The sequence below is a fragment of the Eriocheir sinensis genome, chromosome 24 (assembly GCF_024679095.1).
Source record: "Eriocheir sinensis breed Jianghai 21 chromosome 24, ASM2467909v1, whole genome shotgun sequence".
NCBI classification, from domain to species: Eukaryota; Metazoa; Arthropoda; class Malacostraca; order Decapoda; family Varunidae; genus Eriocheir; species Eriocheir sinensis.
Genome location: NC_066532.1, coordinates 7,473,273 through 7,494,308, shown reverse-complemented (window position 1 = coordinate 7,494,308; position 21,036 = coordinate 7,473,273). Strand labels below are relative to the sequence as shown.

Below are 21,036 nucleotides of genomic sequence, written 5' to 3'. Positions count from 1 at the left end.
CACTGAATGAGGTGAATATTTATTTTTTGATAGAAACCTACCTCTTGTTTGATTTAAATTGTTTTTGATTTATGCGACCTCTTCAAGGACACAATTCTCGCGTAAATCGAGTTACCTGTACCTTAATTTTTCAATGGGGGAAATTTGTTTTGGTTTATGAGTGTTTTGGTGTACGAGCAAAATTCCGGAACAAATTAAACTCTCTCTCTCTCTCTCTCTCTCTCTCTCTCTTTCTCTCTACACACAGTCACCTCTTGATTAACGCAAGGGTTACGTTCCTGGAGATGTTGCATTATTTAAAATCGCGTTATTTAAACATAATTTCCCCATAAGAAACAATGGTGATGGGGGGGGTTACGTTCCTGGACACTGGGAAAGTCTACCTATTTTGGGGATTTTGTTACTCTAACCTTAAAAAAAAACATTATTGATACATTAGTGGGTCACGGAAACAGCAGAGGCGCACGTTCTCATTTTGTTTAAATTTGTTTTTCACTCAGCCACCGCCTCCCGCCTGCGCCCGCCACAGCTGCAGCCTCACCTCGCCACCTTGCCTGCCTCCCTCCTCCTCCTTTGACTGCCCATGCTGTTGGTGACAAGGATGACTCCTTTGAGTTGGAGTTTTCTAAAGAAAGAATTGCTGCATTGCATTTGTGAGTCGCTGACACAACAAAGACGCATCCTCCCACTCACCATCACTGCCCTGTTGATGTGTCCCCGGTCACCGCCATCATCCCTGGCCCACTCTCCCTCCCCGCTCCCCACCCTGTCCTTTCACCTCCTGTGAGGAGGTGGAAGGATGGAGGGGGGAGGGCGGGGCTGGGGTTCGGCGGACAGCGGCGGCGACCAGTAACGCATCAACAGGGCGGTTATGGTGAGCATGGGGACGCATTTTTGTTGTGTCACTGACTTGCAAGTGTGATGTAGCAATTCTTTCTTAAGAAAACTTTAACTTGGGGGAGTTGTCTTTGTCACCAATAGCATGGGTGGTAGGGGGAAGAGGAGGGAGGCAGGCGAGGAGGGGGCGGCGGAGGTGAGGGGAGTGGCCGGTGGTGGAGGCGCGGGGTGGGGAGGGGCGGTGGCTGGCGCAGGTGAGGAGCAAATTTGCGTAGAGTGGGAGCGCGTGTTTTTGTTGTTTCTGTGACCCACCAATGTATTAATAATGTTTCATCGATGAAACTCGAGTTAAATCGAACATATCATGTTAGTTAAACGTATCTCCTTAAATATCAACTTGTGTTGAATCAAAAACGCGGTATTTAAACTTGTGTTAATCAAAAGGTGACTGTATATATATTATACACAAACCTTCTGTTCACTTTTCTTCAGCAGGGCATCCATTTCATTCTGAGTGCGGCAATAAAAGTGGTCAGGTAGTGCCACTTCCGCCCCCCTGTTTTCTGTGGGTGGCTCAGAGGGTGGTAGTGGTGGTTGAGGCGGTGGTAATGATGCTGGTGGTGGTGGTGGTGATAATGCTGGTGTTGGTGATGATACTGGTGGTGGTGGTGGTGATGATGCTGGTGGTTGTGTTGATCGTGTTGGTGGTGGAGGGTCGTCTGGGTCAGCAGGTTCCACTTCATTCTCCGACAGGTCCTTCTTGAGAGTCCTCGCCACTGCTGCTGCTATCGCTTGGCCTCTCAACTGTTTGCCGGAGCGTGTGGTAATGCCCATCTGGGGACGAGGAATAAAAGAGGATGCACAAGGATGTAAGGAGACTACAAAAGGCCAGTTATCCTCTATATGGCAGCTCCCAAAAATCAGTTATTTACCATCTGCCCTTCCCATCCACAAACCTATGTATCATGCATTTCAACCTAATGAATCTGCATTACTATACCTTTGCTTGATGTGCTCCATTTATCCATTACCCCACTTGTAAATAAAATAGCGCCTCCATGGTCTAGAGGTCAGCGTGCCTGGCTACAACTCCATGAGCCCAGGTTCGAATCCTGGCCCAATCAGTTGGCATTAAGCTCACCCAGCTGTTCATCCTCCCTTTCAGGCTGGTCAATAAATGGGTACCTGGGAAAACCTAGGGAAGGTAAACTGTGGCAATCCTGAATTTCACATTGGCCCACGTCCTGGGGAATTGGTTCTTACCCACCACAGGCTCAAATGGCCAACGGCTCGGAGATGAGCACCGCAGCCATGATCAACTATAACAAATGTACCCGTCTTTACATTTTTACCACTTGTAAAGCAGTTCTTGTATATCTTCCAAAACATAAATTTATGCTGGGATCACACATTTGCAGATTGCCTCTGCGACTTACTGCGATAATGAAAAATGTGAAAAAATTGGTGAAATCGCAATCTATTACACTCTCGCTGCAACAATCGTAACAGGAATCGTAGAGTCTTTCCAAAACGTAACGATGTTGCCACGTATTACGGGTGATCACTCGTAGCGGCCACTAATGCGATTTTGGGGGGGAATGTTCAAAACAGATCGCAAGCTGCCTCTGTGAGTCCCATATCACTCAACTCATTGCACCGTGATCGCAGTGTGAACGCAGTGAAAGTGCAGCACATTGCGACTCGGCAACGATATCATTGCAATGATTGCAGTGGGCTGCGACAAATTGTTGGCGAATCTAGCAAGATTCTCATCACTAGATGTGGCAACGAGGTATCACAGCGGCATCTCTTATAAATAAGCTGGGCGAGCGACGCTACCTTGCCTGGTTTCCACACAGCTGTGCTCTGGTGGTGACTGCCTCTCGACTGCCTCTCGCTCTGCCAACCACTGCTCCCACCCACAGTGTGCCACACAAAGTCTTGTCCCATTCAAGACCCCTTCTACATCATGCTGAAGGAAAGAAAGGACAGCAAACCCCCCCCCAAAAGACCAAGAAGACCAAAGTCTCTCCACCAGCCCCCACCAAGCCCCAAACCACCACCATCATCGTCAACATTGTCCAAGACACCCTCAACACCTGATGACCAGCCTGTTGCGGAGCTATTGGCCACCTACCATTCTGTGGAAGTAATCGGTCATCCACAGGAAGTTATACAGGCGCTGGCAGCTCCTCCACTCTCACCAGCACCTGTTTTACGGGAACAAAATGAGTCTGATCCAGAGTGGCCTGTCCAAGCAGAAAGTGAGGAGGAGGACGCCGACGAAGAAGAAGAATCATCATCAGAGGGCCAGGCGGAATGTGGAAAGAGGAAGAGGCCACTGTCCCTGCCAGTAGAGGTTGAGAAGGATTTGGGGAAATGGCTGCTGGGACTGAGCAAAGATGCCCCCATCAGACTCCGACCTCCACAAACATAAATTTATAGTCTGCATCCACAACAGCCAGCAGGACCACCAAAAAGAACTTCTTGTAATTATAGAAGTGTGAGCCACTAAACTCTGGATTGCTGATGCCTATGTGTTTCCCATCAATTGAACTCAGGGTGTGGGGGAAATTCCAGCGTTCTTGGAACGGATTGGCAATTTCCTTCCAACCCTCAACTGAGTCTGGCATTTGCAGGAATTCATCTCCTAATGCAGCAACTATGGCTCTGCACGTCTCAGGAACAACAAGGGAGATGGTGTTGGGTGCCACACGGAAAGCATAACCAAGGCTCTTGTAGGAATTCCCTGTCGCGAGGAATCTGAGGGATATAGCAACACGTAAGCCAGGGTCCAAGGGCTTCTTCCAGAACGTCGTCTTCTTTTCGATGTAGGGTCGAACACGCTCCGCTATTTCATTAAACATGGTCTCAGTGATGCGGATGAAGTTCTGGTAGAGCAGAGGGTCCTCATCAGCCAGCTCACGCATCAGGTTTTGATAGTGGCTTTTGGTGTCTTGTCGTGTCAGGTATCCATGTACCCAAGTACTTTGGGCCTTCCTTTTCTTCCTTTTCTGTATCAGCTGTACAACATATTAGAGGGTTATTAATAATAGTCACTTATTATGTGCAATCTCTCAAAAGCCACTATAGCTGCCACTAGCTTAGGATTTTCACAATGCCACTGTCGATAAAGTCAATGAGGCTCATGGTGTTGGCAGTGCTACTGCAGGGGTAGATTGGCTAGTTTACAAGCAGGTGGACCCACCCCTCATTTATGTCCCTGTGGGGACACCCAGCAGGTGGTCACGATTAATAGGGTAGGCGGTGGCCGAACTGGTAGCGTACTGGACCCACATTCGCCGCGTGATGGACGACGCGGGTTCGAATCCTCACGCTACCACTCGGATTTTTCAGTCACCGCCGAGTGGCTTAAAACTACCCACATGCTGTCCTGAAGACCACCCATCAACCCGGACTCTAGAGGAAGCCGTCCAAGCGAATCAAGAACGAATTCCGGGGGGCAGCATGAGCCAATGCAAGATGGTGCCACTATAAACACTCGCCTGCGCCAGAACGGGCTGGGCCGACCATCAGGCCCCACCTGGAAGAAGCCTTGGGCCGACCATGAGGCCCCACCGGGAAGATGCCTACCGGCGCAATAGGCAACAACGTAAAAAAAAAAAAATAAATAAAAAAAAAAATTGCAGTGCATCGTTGAAAAGTTGAACTGGAAACGAGAGTCAGTCGAGCGGCAATCTTTATCCATTGCAATGATTGTGCGTACGTTGCAGGTGCTCACGATGTGCTCACGATGAATCCCTGCATGAGTTTGCGATAATTGCAGTAAGGTGCGATACATACTCGATCTTTCCTAGCTTCGCCTGCAATGATTCCAAAGGTCTACGACTAAGTGAGCGGAGATTGAGCACACGTTGTAATGGATCTCGAGATTTTTCTCGTACCAACAAATTGCACTTCTCGGGTGGCGACCGAGTTGAGACTCCAACATTTTCGGTATCGCAGTTAGTTGCAGAGGCAAAATCGCAGATGTGTGATCCCAGCATTAATCTCTTTGTGCTGTGGGCCTTGAGATCTTTTCAAGAATGATTACTGTATCCACATCATTCTTGTTGATTCTCTTGTCCCAGGAAAACACTTCAGTAAGTTCATCATGCAGCCAGTGTCTTTCCTAATAATGGTATACTGCCCACCTTGCCTGCTGGTGCCTTGGGGGCTGGCTGTCTCTCAGGCTCATCCTCCTGCTCCAACTTGATGAATATTTCCTTCTGCAAAGATAATAGGTTTTCAGTGCTATGGGAGGGCTATGCCACCACTGATTTTGTGATTAACAATACTAAAGCAGGAACATTAATTTAGCTACCATTTATACTCATGCCAAATATAATTTGAAAAAAATTAGGTCAATTTTAGGGGGTGGACTTAAAGGGTGATTAAAAAAAAGTGTACAAATTTCAACTGTCTGCCATTTCTTTACATTTTCACCTACCCTCCTTTTAATTTCAGATAATGGTGATCGGATGCTGTCAATTGACAATTGCAATGGTTTTGACCCTAGAACAAAATGTTAAATCATGAAATTCTGGTACGAGATAAAATCAAGTGTCAGGATCCATCGTCAATTATGCCAAGAGTTTAATGTTCACACACGTGATGCACCTAAAAACAGTATCATACTGAGGGTTGTCAAACACTTTGAAGGCAAAGGTACTGTTCACAGCACAAAGTAGGGCAACAGTGCACATCCAGCATCAGCAACAAATATGTTGTTGTGGTTAATGATGGCGCCATTGATATGGAAGTGTGCCTTGTCAGAGAACCAGATGTGGTTGAACCAGCCTGGGAAGCAATGCAACTTTTGGTTGAGCCAATCACATGAAAAGCCTCCTTTGCATGTCCTCAGCTGATAGTTTATGCCTCACAGATATAATGTAGGGGAATAGCTTCATTTCCTTTTTCATGATGCATAACACTCTTAAAGAGGGGATTTCTAACTCTTGGGAGTGAGACTTTTCCGCCTTTGATGGCTGAGTTACGGATGGAATCAATGTTGGCTGGGTAATTTGCAATTGATGGTGACATCCGCTGTTGCCCTTCTGTGTGCAGTGAACAGTACAGCCTTCAAAGTGTTTGACAACCCTCAGCATGATAATGTTTTTAGGTGCATCACGTGTGTGGACATTGAACTCCTGGCATATGATACTTCCTCATACCAGAATTTCATGGTTTTAACTTTTTGTTCTGGGGTCAATACCACTGCAATTGCTAATTGGCATCATCCAATCACTGTAATCTGAAAATAAAAAGAGGGTAGGTGAAAATGTAAAGAAATGACAGACATTTGAAATCACAACACTTTTTTATTCACCCTGTATAATAATAAAACAATACCAATAATAATAATAATAATAATAATAATAATAATAATAATAATAATAATAATAATAATAATAATAATAATAATAATAATAATAATATTAATGAACATTAATAATAATAATAATAATAATAATAATAATAATAATAATAATATTAATAATAGAAAACAGTAAAATCACAAAAATAATAATAATAATAATAATAATAATAATAATAATAATAATAATAATAATAATAATAATAATAATAATAATAGAAAACAGTAAAATCATAAAAATAATAATAATAATAATAATAATAATAATAATAATAATAATAATAATAATAATAATAATAATAATAATAACAACAACAGACTGTGGAAATCACTTAAAAGATTAGGTAAATATGTATCATTAATGCAAATATTGTGATGGGTAAATTTATATTCCCACAGTTAATGGTCCCGTGTTAATAGGGTGATGGATAGTTTAGTATAAGTGTGGCAATTATATACCAGGCATCTACAGTTTATTTAACTCGGCAGACTGAGATACCAAGGGCAGAGGCCCTGCAACATAAATATATGGCATCCAATATTTTTGATAGGTCTGGTCGAGGCAGGAGAGCTTTCCTGCCCCAAACACACCCACTGCCTTCTCTTGGGGGACCGCCAGGATGGTTAAGGCAAGACACAAACTTATCAAGCCCAGGTTAAATCTCCAGCAGCCTCTCCATGTGGGTGACTGGAACATCCAGACCCACTCTGATGACCAGCGACTACCCTATCCATCAGCTGAGATTGAGAATGGACATAGTGGGACTCTCTGGGACAGAGACCTGACAATGGAGAGATCTGACAATGGAAAGATCAGATGGGAGATTATACCTACTACTGGTCAGGCCTGAGCAACATTGTTCATTAAAAGGGAGTAGCTCTAGCCATTTCTAACCCACTGCAGTTCTCTGTCATTGGAGTTACTCCAGTTGATGAACGTATGATGCTGGTGAGGTTGAAGCACACCTTAGGCTTCATATCTCTTATTGCAGTGTAGGCCCCTACTGAGACGTGCAGACTTGAGGAGAAAGAGGTGTTCTACGCCAAGTTTGACTCTATAGTTGACCAGTGCCCCCCACGCAACACACTCATTATATTGGGCAACTTCAGTGCAGTTACTGACACAGATAGAGATGGCTACGAGTTATGTAATTCACCTCTTGGTCTGCTGCGGGTCTCTCTCGAGACAGCCAGCCGTTCCCCTACGGAAGGAACTCAGAGCTCGGTGACCAATCTTTGGGGAGGACTGAGACCACTCACACACAACACACCGCGACAATGAGGTCACAATTCCTCGCCTTACATCGCGTACCTACCCACTGCTAGGTGAACAGGGGCTACACGTGAAAGAAGATAAACCAAACTTATCTTCACCCGGCCGGGGAATCGAACCCCGGTCCTTCTGGTTGTGAGGCAGACGCTCTACCCACTGAGCTACCGGTCCCCATGTGTTAGAGATGGGGATGGGGCAATGCTGGATAAAAGGAAGGACTAAGAGGAAAAGTCTTACGAGTGCCTCCTAATGTTAATTTTACTCACTGTATTATTCATCGGGAAGCTCTCGCTAGCAACGCTCTTGTTCCAGAGCTAAACAGTGTTCTTGAAACTGCAATTAAAATAGTGAATTTCATAAAATCACGGCCACTGAACGCCAAATTGTTTGCCACACTTTGTAAGGACATGAGTTCCGACCATGAGGCTTTATTGCTCCACACAGAGGCCAGATGGTTCTCCCGAGGCAAGGTTCTTACACGCTTGTACCAGGTGAGGGATGAGGTTCGCCTCTTTCTTCTTGAATGTGGGTCCAAACTCAGTGTTCATTTGTGTGACTCCACATGGCTAGCAAAACTTGCATATCTTGCAAGCATTTATGAAAAACTGAATGAGCTGAACTTGTCAATACAAGGCCCAAACACAAACATTTTGACAATGTCCAACAAAGTAAATGCATTCAAAAGGAAGATGGATCGATGGGCTGTAAGATTTGAAGAGGGAAGTATTGAAATGTTTCCCTTGCTGGAAGAATTTGTTGAAAAGAATGAACTACACGCATGTTTGGATAACATGAAAGGAGCCATAGCCACTCCCCTTCAAAGCCTCCTTGACCACTTCAGAAAGTACTTCATGGAAGAGACAACTCTGACTGGATACGACAACCGTTCACTGCTACCAGGAGTCACTTACCATCTGATCTGAAGGATGCACTGCTTGAGCTCATCAGTGATCAAACCTTACAGATGAAGTGTGAGTCAACAACACTAGATAAGTTCTGGATATCAGTGGCAAAAGAATATCCAGGATTATCCAAGACTGCAATGAATGTACTAACGGATTTCGGATCGACCTACCTTTCAGAAGTTACATTTTCTGCACGAACATACATAAAAAACAAGTACCGATCACGGCTTTCTGTTGAGGACGATCTCCACGTTGTTGTTTCCAGCATCGCCCCAAGGCTGGAGACACTGTGCTCCAAGAAGCAAGCCCATTCTTCCCTTAAATAATGGTAAGTTGTTCAGCCTTAAAAGACTATGTGTGTGCATGTGTGAGTGTGTGTGTGTGTGTGTGTATTCACCTAGTTGTATTTACCTAGTTGTGAAATACAGGAAAAGAGCCGTACTAGGCTCGTGCTGTCCCATCTCCATAACGCTTATTATCCAGTTTGGCTTTAAATTCATGAATTGTTTTTGCACACATAGTCTCCTCGTCAAGTCCGTTCCATGTTGTTACGCTTCTGTATGGAAAACTGTATTTCTTGACATCTCTCCTACAGTCGCTCTTCTTCAATTTCTTACCATTGCCTCTTGTCACACTCCTGTCACGTACCACTAAGTCTTCCCTGTCCAATTTCTCCAATCCCTCTTGTATCCTGTATAATGCTATTAGGTTACCCCTCTCTCTCCTCCTCTCCTGTGATGTTAGTCCCAATTTCTTCAGTCTTTCTTCATAATATGTTCTCTCAGAGTTTCTGGTTGTTTGGTTGCTGATCTCTCTATTCTTTTCAACTTTCTAATTTCTTTCTTCAATCTAGGTGACCACACCAATGCAGCATATTCCAATCTCAGACGTATCATCGATGTTATTAGTTTCTTTACCATTTCTTCGTCTAGATATGTAAATGCTGCTTTTATGTTTCTAAGAAGATTGTATGTTTCTCCAGCTATCCGATTTATATGTTTTCCAAAGGATAACTTGTCTGTTATTGTCACTCCCAGATCTTTTTCCTTTTTTCTTTTTATGATTCTTTTATTACTCAGAGAGTAGTTCCCCGATATTCGTCTACTGCTCTTACCAAACTCCGTCAAGCTACCTTTCTTTGTATTGAATGTCATTTCCCATTTGTGTGATGATTTGCTTATTATGTCTAGATCCTGGCTCAGGGCTACACAGTCTTCTTCACTAGCCACCCTCCTCATTATTTTAGCATCATCACCAAACATATTCATATAGCTTGTCACCCCTTCTGTCATGTCATTTATATATATATTGCAAACATAATCGGAGCCAACGCTGATCCTTGGGGGACTCCACTAGTGACTTCCGTCCAGCTTGATTTATTGTTCCTAATTACTGTTCTCAGTTCTCTCTTTGTTAAAAAGTCTATAATCCAATCCAGCACTGAACCACCTGGACCTCCAACATGATTGAGTTTCCATATTAATCTCTTGTGGGGCACTTTATCAAATGCTTTCTTTAAGTCCAAATACACGCAATCCGCCCAACCGTCCCTCTCCTGTATTATATCAATAACTCTTGAATAGAAGCTTATCAGATTAGTTACACATGATCGTTCTCCTCTGAATCTGAATTGACTACAGTACCCTCTCGAGTTTCGCGCTATCCGAGTTTCGCGATCCTCGAGTTTAGCGCTTAGTCCTAAATTCTTACCATCACGACTTTCGCACATTACCGCCACGAGTTTCGCGCTCCTTTGACATGTACAGGTCACGTCTACCTACAATCAGCGTCATGCGTGCTGCCTTGAAAGGCGGTGTCCAACCATTGGGGCTATGAGCAACCGCGGTTGCCCTTATATCCAACCGGGAGCGAGTTGTTGGTTGTCCGTATGAATGGAAAACGGTTGTGGGTACGAGCGTGGGTACCTCACGGCTGTATGTAAACAAACAGACGACGGCAGTGGCTGAGGAGTGAGGAGCAGTGTAAGATGGACCACCTAGAGACTCGTAAAATGGACTGGCAGAGCTGCTTAGCTTACTACTTGATTAACAAGATAGGAGAACACCCCGTGCTCGGGAACCACAGTCCAAAAAACTTTTTTTCTCGAGTCTATGAAAATTGTAGATCTCCCAGTGGTTTTCCTCTTCTTCTTCTTCTTTTGACCTTTAATGCATTGTAGCGACGGTGAAAATTAATAGTGGAAAATAGCAAAAGGGCATAGAAAACCAAAACCAGGGAAAGAAAAGAACAGAAAAACACCTAAGTTCAGGGTGAAGTGTATAAGTGCGCACTGTGAAGTAAATAAGGGCCGCTTACACAGTCGTTTTGTTTGTTTTGATCGTTACCAATGGCGGCGATCGACGCTATAGTTTTCCACGTGAAATTGGCCTATGGGGTAGTGGTGGCTGCAGAGAAAGCGACAGGTGTTGAGAGTGTGTGTCAAGGTGCGGGGCGAGGCTAACCCTGCAGCCGCCACGAGGTGCCGTTGTAAAGGCAATACCTCCGACACCATCACATCACATCACTACCCATCGGTCAGTTTCACGTGGAAATACTATAACGGTGATCACCGCCATTGGTAACGATCAATACAAACAAAATGACTGTGAAGGCGGCCCTAAGTGCATGTTGTGAAGTATAAAAGTGTGGAGAAGGAGGACCTAAGAACCGATACAAAGCATTACAGGTCAAAAGAAGAAGAAGAAGATCCACTATACACTGGCCGGTGTTGTAAGAAATATCTTCCCGCTGAAATTAGTCATTCTGCTGTCCACCACGCATGCGCGCTGTGGGAATACATAGCATTAAAAGTGTTAATTTGCCTGGATTTGTTCTTTTTTGTCCGCTTGAGGTCTTTGTGAGCGGTGAGGGAGATATGGAAGCAGTAAGCAAGTAGAACCTCTCTGCGAGCTATTTTGCGATTGCGGCGGCAGTTTACGTTCAATAGGTATTGAAAAGTCAGTCATGATGTCAGTGATTTGATGATATATAACAGAAAGAGTTAGCAGATTATACCATAACACACAGAAAACTAGCAGAAGCTATAGGTTTGTCCAACTGTACCACAGGTGACCGCGAGGAACCACCCTTACATTAGCAGACAACACCACGTGGATCAAAAGCGTGTATTCAGAACTGCCAGCCAATTGTAAGGCAGCCACCTTCAACTGTGGCTTCAGAACGACCTGTTCTCACTTCCCATTTTATGCCTATTACCAAGGTACGTATTTTGAGATAACAAGAGTCGAAAAAAATTGTGATAACAAGGGAGTCAAGTAAAAAAAAAAAAAAAAAAAAAACTCCACGGGCCAGAACCAATAAGCGCTTTTTCATGTATTTCAATTCCTCGAGTTTCACGATCCTCGAGTTTAGCGCTATACCTTCGGAATGAAGCAAGCGCGAAACTCAAGAGGGTACTGTATTTGTTAATATACTGTTGCTTTCTAAATATTCCACCCATCTGTTTTTTTTATAATTTTCTCACACATCTTGGCTACTATGCTTGTTAACTTTGCCTCCAAAATGATTATTCACTGCCTCAAATTTGATATTCCATGTTCGTTTGTGAGCATGCCATGGTACTGAAGGCACCTGGTGTTGTGTTATTTGGTGTCCCATCATCAAAAGCTGGCGCATTTGTTTACAAACACGTACTGGTCTCTCGTGAACTATGCATGCTCAGACCAGTAAACGTAGACCTGTACAGTCTCACAAAAGTTTTTAACACATTAAGAGTTGCTGGAAAGCTGAATCATACGTACAGTACCACCATCCTCCCTGTTTCAAGAACGAAACTCTGTATATATAAATACAACTCGTACAGATCGAGTGCCTGGCTAGAAACAGCGGGGATGGTGGTAGTGGTACTGTATGTCTGATTCAGCCTTCCACCAACTCTTAATTACGGTTAAAAAGCTTTGTGAGACTGTACAGGTCTACGCTTGCTGGTCTGAGCATGCGCAGTTCACGAGAGACCAATGTTTGTAAACAAACGCGCCAGCTTTTGACAGTGGGGACGCCAATTAACACAACACTAGTTCAGGCTATTCTAGTATTACCGTCCATATGTACGTGTTAACATGTGGTTTTCAGGTTTTGTAAGTTTTCTAAAATACAGATAATGAAAATTTGAATTCATCTATGTTTTTCTATCTGAAATATCAATATAGTATCGTTTTCGCCTATAGGACTTATCGCTAGCTAGTATCGGAATTGTGGATTTATATTGGTGTCGGTTATCGGTTATCGCCTATATTTGTGTCTCCAGTTAACGAATATCGGTTATCACCGATAAGGTTTTTCATTATCAGTTATCAGCTATCGGGAAAAAGGTTTTCTGTTTTCGTGCCCAGCTATGGTATTTAGACACGAATAGTTTTCTCTCTGGTGGTGTCTGATACTTTCTCCTGTGCGCGCAGAACTACACTGTCCCATAGCTCTCAGCATAATTCATCAGTGCGTGTCCTTTTCACGAAGGATAGACGTAGGTGTGTACGCTCTCCCCCCACACTGCCTTTTTTTCCTCTAATGACAAAACTGCTGATGATGCTGGCTTCATCCAGTTTAAATGCCAAGAAGAAAGGCTGCCATTGTCAAGAGGATTGCCTGCTTGAAGAAGGCACGCCATGCTCGAGCAGAAAATGAAGAGTCAGACAGGCGTTCCGCATGGAGCAGCGAGGCCTGACTCACCACCACCCACCGCTACTGCCTCACTCATCACCACCTCTCACTCACTCCCTACTGCCACGACTGCTGTTCCTGATGCTTCTGCATCAACACCATCATTCCCACAGCCTTCTACTTCAGTTTCAAGAGAGAAGAGCCCATCATACAACAAAAACCAAAAAAAATGAAAACGAATACAAGACAAGGAAAGACAGAGCTTCTGACAGATCATCACAACCAAGAAAGAAGATTAAAACAGAAACGGAAGGAAGCAAATCCTACCAGCCAGATAGTTTCTAACACCAAGTGATACAAACAAAAACTAGCAACAATGAGGGAGGCAGTGGCTCCCTGACACCCTCACCTTTGAGTGAGTAATACTTCAACAAGAAGTGGGATCATATGCCATGTTCATGACTCAAGATCTCTTAAATAGCAAGGCAACAACATTACAATACCTGGTACTATCAATATTCGGCACAGTGTGGCCATTCATGGACGAGGAACATCAATATATACTTACGTAACTTTAAAGCCCCGTAACTCAAAACTAACTTTTTACAATACATTGGTGAACAACTCCTACATTTATTATTCGATTTTAATGAATAAGGTGCTGGTGGAAAGAGCATTAAAATGGCTTTTCTTCTGTTGTCTCAGAATTTTAAAAAATTTGCTTTGGAACTTATATATTTTTGAAAATATAATTAAACAGGGGAAATGGAAACTTTTTTTTTTTCTCAAACTAAAGAGAAAATAAAAATTCTGCCACGACAGCTTCCTTACCTACGATGTAAACTATTGTCAGACAATTTTGTAAGGAATTATAAAGGAAAACCTAGCCAGTATTCATCAAAATGTTTTTTTTATATTTTGGCATTTTGATAAAAAAAAAAAAAAAAAGAAATATGGACCAAAGTTGCTCAAACGTTCACTATAGATTCACTTATGCAAAACAAATCATCAGAAAATCAAATCTGCAATTTGGGTGATGAGGAAAGAAGATAGGATTTTACTCAGTCGGTCTTAAGGGTGGCGACTACGGGGTATTTTTTGACAAATATATTTAAAATCGGACGAGTACAAGTAACTCGATTTACGCGAGTTTGGTTTACACGTTTTTGAAATAACGCGGGGTCCAAAATCCAAATAAATGTCTAATTTAACGTTTTTTTCACTTATACGCGATATTTTTTGGAGTGGGCACCAGATGTTCACGCAACTGAACTCACACAGTGCCGTGGCCACACAGCTGAGCTCAGTTCTTCTCGCGCGCCACTTGCACAACAATACAGTACCCACGCTGCCACGCTACTCAACAATAGGGGTGGGCAGGTACCGGTACCAGTACCGGTACTAACAGTACCAGCTATATGGTACGGTAATGGTACCAGACTGCTCGGTACCGGTACCAATACTAGCCAGTCGCTCATGGTGTCCCTCATTTCTTCCTCACATGAGTGAGGCTGAGACGGAGTGCCTGAGTGGATATCTAGGTGATATGGATATTCTCTCTCTCTCTCTCTCTCTCTCTCTCTCTCTCTCTCTCTCTCTCTCTCTCTCTCTCCACTGAATGAAGTGAATATTTATTTTTCGATAGAAACCTACCTCTTGATTTACATTGTTTTTGATTTACGCGACCTCTCCAAAGACACAATACTCGTGTAAATCGAGAGTTACCTGTACATGTTTTTCGCTCAGCGTGGCCGGGAAACCCTAAATTGCCATGTGAAGTTTGTTTTCTTAAAATTAAAACCCCTCCCACCTGGGGGGGCTTTTGCGTCAAAGCCGGACATGCGCATCATAGGACGCGTATGTCAACATATGCGGTACCATTCGTATAAACGTAAAAATTTCATCGAAATATTTTATTTCTCCATAAATTTTGTCATCTGTCACCCTCTCTTCTTCGTGCAGAAAGGCAGGAGAGGAAGAGAGGTGCCACCATGCCAGTGCCAAGCGAGGCAGAGATGGGGAGAGCACGTCGTACTTTTCTCTCCTCTCCAGCCAAAAAAACATCCTTACAAATGATGTACAAGCGCAAGGCAACCAGAAAAAGTCACCAACATCAAGAGGGCTTATGGAGCAGCCAAGCCTCAGAAAACAAGCAAGAGAGTAGCATAAAAGCAAGGCACTCCTGCGAGGCACTCCCGTGGCCACGAGACCAAATGGCTTTCATTATCCAGTAAGTCAACAAGATATACACAATAGTATGTGAAAATTACATGCCAATCAAATAAATACAAATGGCAAGACAGAAATGAAATGGAAAAAATCTTTAGGAGCCAATATTTTCGACTTTTGTTAGGTATCGGTTAAAACTGCAACTACAGGGCAATTTTTTGTTTGGAATAAATTTTCAATAATGTCAAAAGGAAACAGGACACATAGTGGAGAAAATAATAAGTGACAAAACATTGTAATTTTTTTCTTTGAAGACAAAACAAAAAAAATCAAAGTCACTTCCAACAAAATGTAGATAGGTAAACAAAGTTTCTATGGTATTTTCTTCAAACCAATTAACTGAAAAATAAAGTCTGTGAAACAAAACAAAACAAAAAATATGCTTTGTTTGAGTCTCTCCTAAATTTCTCCAAAATTTAATGAAATTTACAGAATATCATATCTTTAAAGAAACAAACATTCTAAGTTTCATTCTGTGGAACACCATCTCTCCTCTTCTAAACCTCACCTTCTCTTCCTCACCGAAACACAGGTTTCTGAGGCTGTTGACAACAATCTCTACTCTGTTCCGTCCTACTATCTCTATCCTAACAATGTAAAATTCTTTGACTACCTGAACTCTAAAGTGGAGCACATCTTGACCCACTCTCCCTTCGCTGAAATCTCCATCCTAGGAGATTTCAATGTTCACCACCAGCTTTGGCTTTCATCCTCTTTCTCTGACCAGCCTGGTAAACAAGCCTACAACTTTGCTCTCCTCAATGACCTAGAGCAGTTGGTTCAGCACCCTACATGTATTCCCGACTGTCTTGGAGACCGGCCCAACATACTAGACCTCTTCCTTACTTCTAACCCTTCTGCTTATTCTGTCAAATTGTTCTCTCCGTTGGGCTCCTCCGATCACAACCTTATTTCTGTATTCTGTCCTATCGTTCCTGTACACCCACTGGACCCACCGAAGAGGCGATGCTTCTGGCATTTTGCTTCAGCTCAGCGGGACGACCTGAGGATGTACTTTTCCGATTTCCTGTTAAATGATTACTGCTTCCAGGATAGAGAACCCTCTGTGTGTGCCCAGCGCATCACAGAGGTGATTGTCTCAGGAATGGAGGCATACATTCCACGTACTTTCTCTAATCCCCATGCTAAAAAGCCTTGGTTTAAACACGCTTGTTCTCGTAATGTCAAAGATAGAGAGACAGCTCACAAAAGGTACCAGAGCCTTCGAACTCCCGCTAACCATGACCTTTACATTTCTGCCCGGAATCGTGCCAAATCTATTCTTTGAATTACCAAAAACTCCTTTATCCATAGCAAATGTCAACAACTTGCTTTCTCTAATTCTTCCAGAGACTTCTGGCACTTAGCCAAAAACATCTCCTCCAATTTCACTTCTTCCATTTTCCCGCCTCTTCATAACCCAGACGGCAGCACTGCCGTCTCTTCTATCTCTAAGGCTGAACTCTTTGCTCAAACTTTCTGTAACAACTCCACTCTGGACGATTCTGGGCATATTCCTCCTACTCATCCCCCCCTCCGACTCCTTTAAGCCTGTTATTAAGATTCTTCCTAATGATGTTTTCTATGCCCTCTCTGGCCTCAACTCTCAGAAGGCTTATGGACCTGATGGAGTGCCTCCTATTGTCCTTAAAAACTGTGCATCCATGCTGACACCCTGCCTGGTCAAACTCTTTCACCTCTGCCGATCAACATCTACCTTTCCTCCCTGCTGGAAGTACACCTTCGTACAGCCTGTGCCTAAGAAGGGTGACCGTTCCAATCCCTCAAACTACCGCCCTATAGCTTTACTTTCCTGTCTATCTAAAGCTTTTGAATCAGTCCTTAACCAGAATATTCAAAAGCACCTTTCCACTTCCAACCCTCTATCTGATCACCACTATGGGTTCCCCAAGGGGCATTCTACTGGCGATCTTCTTGCTCTCTTCATTGATTCGTGGTCATCCTCTCTTAGCCGTTTCAGTGAAACTTTCTCAGTTGTGCTAGACACATCGAAAGCCTTCGAATTTTTATTATTATTTTTTTTTTTTACAACAAAGGAGACAGCTCAAGGGCACACACAAAAAAAGAAAACAATAATAAAAAAAGCCCGCAACTCGCTGCTCCCAAAAAAGAATCAAAAGAGGTGGCCGAAAGAAAGGTCCATTTCGGGAGGAGAGGTGTCCTGAAACCCTCCTTTTGAAAGAGTTCAAGTCGTAGGCAGGAGGAAATACAGATGAAGGAAGATTGTTCCAGAGTTTACCAGCGTGAGGGATGAGAGAGTGAAGATGCTGGTTAACTCTTGCATAAGGGGTTTGGACAGTATAGGGATGAGCATGAGTAGAAAGTCGTGTGCAGCGGGGCCTCGGGAGGAGGGGGAGGCATGCAGTTAGCAAGTTCAGAAGAGCAGTCAGCGTGGAAATATTGATAGAAGATAGAAAGAGAGGCAACATCGCGGCGGAATTTAAGAGGTAGAAGACTATCAGTAGGAGGAGGAGAGCTGATGAGACGAAGAGCCTTAGACTCCACTCTGTCCAGAAGAGCTGTGTGAGTGGAGCCTCCCCACACGTGAGATGCATGCTCCATACGAGGGCGGACAAGGCCCCTGTATATGGATAGCAACTGCGCGGTGGAGAAGAACTGGCAGAGACGATACAGAACGCCCAACCTCGAGGAAGCTGATTTAGCAAGAGAGGAGATATGAAGTTTCCAGTTGAGATTTTGAGTTAAGGATAGACCGAGGATGTTTAGTTTTGAAGACGGTGACAGCTGAGTGTTGTCAAAGAATAGGGGATAGGTGTTTGGAAGATTGTGTCGAGTTGATAGGTGGAGAAATTGAGTTTTTGAGGCATTGAAGGACACAAGGTTCCTTCTGCCCCAATCGGAAGTGATAGCAAGGTCTGAGGTTATGCGTTCTGCAGCCTCCACTCTGGAGTCATGTACTTCCTGTTGAGAGGGTCTTCTATTGAAAGAAGTTGAATAATGCAGAGTGGAGTCGTCGGTGTATGAGTGGACAGGACAGTTTGTTATGGAAAGAAGATCATCGATGAATAACAGGAAGAGAGTGGGTGATAGGACAGAGCCCTGTGGAACGCCACTGTTGATAGGTTTAGAGGAAGAGCAGTGACCGTCTACCACCGCAGAGATAGAACGGCCGGAAAGGAAACTGGAGATAAAGGAATAGAGAGAGGGATAGAATCCGAAAGAAGGCAGTTTAGAAAGCAAAGACTGGTGCCAGACTCTATCGAAGGCTTTCGATATGTCTAGTGCAACAGAGAAAGTTTCACCGAAACGGCTAAGAGAGGATGACCAAGAGTCAGTTAAGAGAGCAAGAAGATCGCCAGTAGAACGCCACTTGCGGAATCCATACTGGCGATCAGATAGAAGGTTAGAAGTGGAAAGGTGCTTTTGAATCTTCTGGTTAAGGATTGATTCAAAAGCTTTAGATAGACAGGAAAGTAAAGCTATAGGGCGGTAGTTTGAGGGATTGGAACGGTCACCCTTCTTAGGCTCAGGCTGTACAAAGACATACTTCCAGCAGGAAGGAAATATAGATGTTGATAGGCAGAGACGTAAGAGATTGACCAGGCAGGGTGTCAGCACAGAAGCACAGTTTTTAAGGACAATAGGAGGCACTCCATCAGGTCCATAAGCCTTCTAAGAGTTGAGGTCAGAGAGGGCATAGAAAACATCATTAGGAAGAACCTTAATAACAGGCATAAAGGAGTCAGAGGGGGGATGAGTAGGAGGAATATGTCCAGAATCATCCAGGGTGGAGTTCTAACAGAAAGTTTGAGCAAAGAGTTCAGCTTTAGAGACAGATGAGACGGCAGTGCTGCCGTCAGGGTTAAGGAGAGGAGGGAAAGAGGAAGAAGTGAAATTGGAGAAGATATTTTTGGCTAGATGCCAGAAGTCACGGGAAGAATTAAAAGAAGCAAGGTGTTGACATATTCTATTGATAAAAGAAGTTTTGGTAAGTCGAAGAATAGATTTGGCACGATTCTGGGCTGAAATGTAAAGATCAAAGTTAGCGGGAGTTCGAAGGCTCTGGAACCTTTTGTGAGCTGCCTCTCTATCTTTAATATCACAAGAACAAGCATGATTAAACCAAGGCTTTTTAGCATGAGGAGTAGAGAAAGTATGTGTAATGTATGCCTCCATTCCAGAGACAATCACCTCTGTGATGCGCTGGGCACACACAGAGGGGTCTCTCTCCTGGAAGCAGTAATCATTCCATGGGAAATCGGAAAAGTACATCCTCAGGTCCTCCCATCGAGCTGAAGCAAATTGCCAGAAGCATCGCCTCTTCGGTGGGTCCAGAGGATGTACAGGAGCGATAGGACAGGATACAGAAATAAGGTTATGATCGGAGGAGCCCAACGGAGAGAACAGTTTGACAGAGTAAGCAGAAGGATTAGAGGTAAGGAAGAGGTCTAGAATGTTGGGCCTGTCTCCAAGACGGTCGGGAATACGAGTAGGGTGCTGAACCAACTGCTCTAGGTCGTTGAGGAGAGCAAAGTTGTAGACTTGTTCACCAGGCTGGTCAATGAAGGAGGATGGAAGCCAAAGCTGATGGTGAACATTGAAATCTTCCAAGATGGAGATTTCATCAAAGGGAGAGTGAGTCAAGATGTGCTCCACTTTAGAGTTCAAATAGTCAAAGAATTTTACATAGTTGGTAGAGTTAGGCAAGAGATAAACAGCACAGATGTATTTAGTAATAGAATGACAATGAAGTCTTAGCCAGATGGTGGAAAATTCAGAAGAGTCAAGGTCGTAGCCACGAGAGCAAGTGATGTCATTGCGCACGTAGGCGCAACATCCAGCTTGAGATTGAAATTTAGGATAGAGATAGTAGGAGGGAACAGAGTAAAGGTTGCTGTCAGTAGCCTCAGAAACCTGTGTTTCGGTGGGGAAGAGAAGGTGAGGTTTAGAGGAGGAGAGATGGTGTTCCACAGAATGAAAATTAGAACGAAGACCGCGAATGTTGCAGACATTGATAAGGAGGAGGTTCAAGGAGTTATCAGGACACCTCTCAAGTCGTCAGCCAGAAGGGGAGTCCTCCCTGGGGGAATTTATGGTCTCCCCCCCAGGCGGGGACTCCGAGGCGGTGTTTTCATTAGCCATTTTGAATTTTGAATTTTGGGAAAAGGTGTGTGTTGTGTGAATGTAGTGTGGTGTAGAAAGAGAGAGGAACTGTCTTTTGAGAGCATGCTGAACTGCTCTCTGGTGTTGATGAGACAAAAGGGAAATGATTAGTGAGGACATGGGATGGGTCTTTGAAGGGCTTCAGCACCCTCCTCACTCCCCATATATCCTCACCTTCAATAGAGTCTGGCACGAGTCTTTGCTTTCTAAACTGCCCTCTTTCAGATTCTATCCTTCTCTCTGTTCCTTTATCTCCAGTTTCCTTTCCGGCCGTTCCATCTCTGCTGTGGTAGACGGTCACTGTTCTTCCCCTAAACCTATTAACAGTGGTGTTCCACAGGGTTCTGTCCTATCACCCACTCTCTTCCTGTTATTCATCAATGACCTTTCCATAACAAACTGTCCTATCCACTCATATGCTGATGACTCCACTCAACATTATTCAGCTTCATTCAACAGAAGACCCTCTCAACAAGAATTACATGACTCCAGGCTGGAGGCTGCAAAACGCTTAACCTCAGACCTTACTATCATTTGCAATTGGGGTAAAAGGAACCTTGTGTCCTTCAATGCCTCAAAAACCCAATTTCTCCACCTATCAACTCGACACAATCTTCCAAACACCTATCCCTATTCTTCGACAACACTCA

General features: G+C 43.8%; 1 protein-coding gene across 2 annotated transcripts in view; it reads right to left on the bottom strand.

Annotated features, from left to right (window-relative positions):
- The window catches only part of LOC127002827 (proline-rich protein 12-like), a 116,340-nt gene that overhangs the window by 52,577 nt on the left and 42,727 nt on the right, over nt 1-21,036 (bottom strand). For both annotated transcript variants that reach the window (XM_050869051.1, XM_050869050.1), the window contains exons 4-5: nt 4,992-5,066; nt 1,309-1,671 (exon numbers count right to left, since the gene is read on the bottom strand). In XM_050869051.1, coding sequence (XP_050725008.1) covers nt 1,309-1,671; nt 4,992-5,066 — 438 coding nt within the window. The remainder of the gene's footprint in view (nt 1-1,308; nt 1,672-4,991; nt 5,067-21,036) is intronic.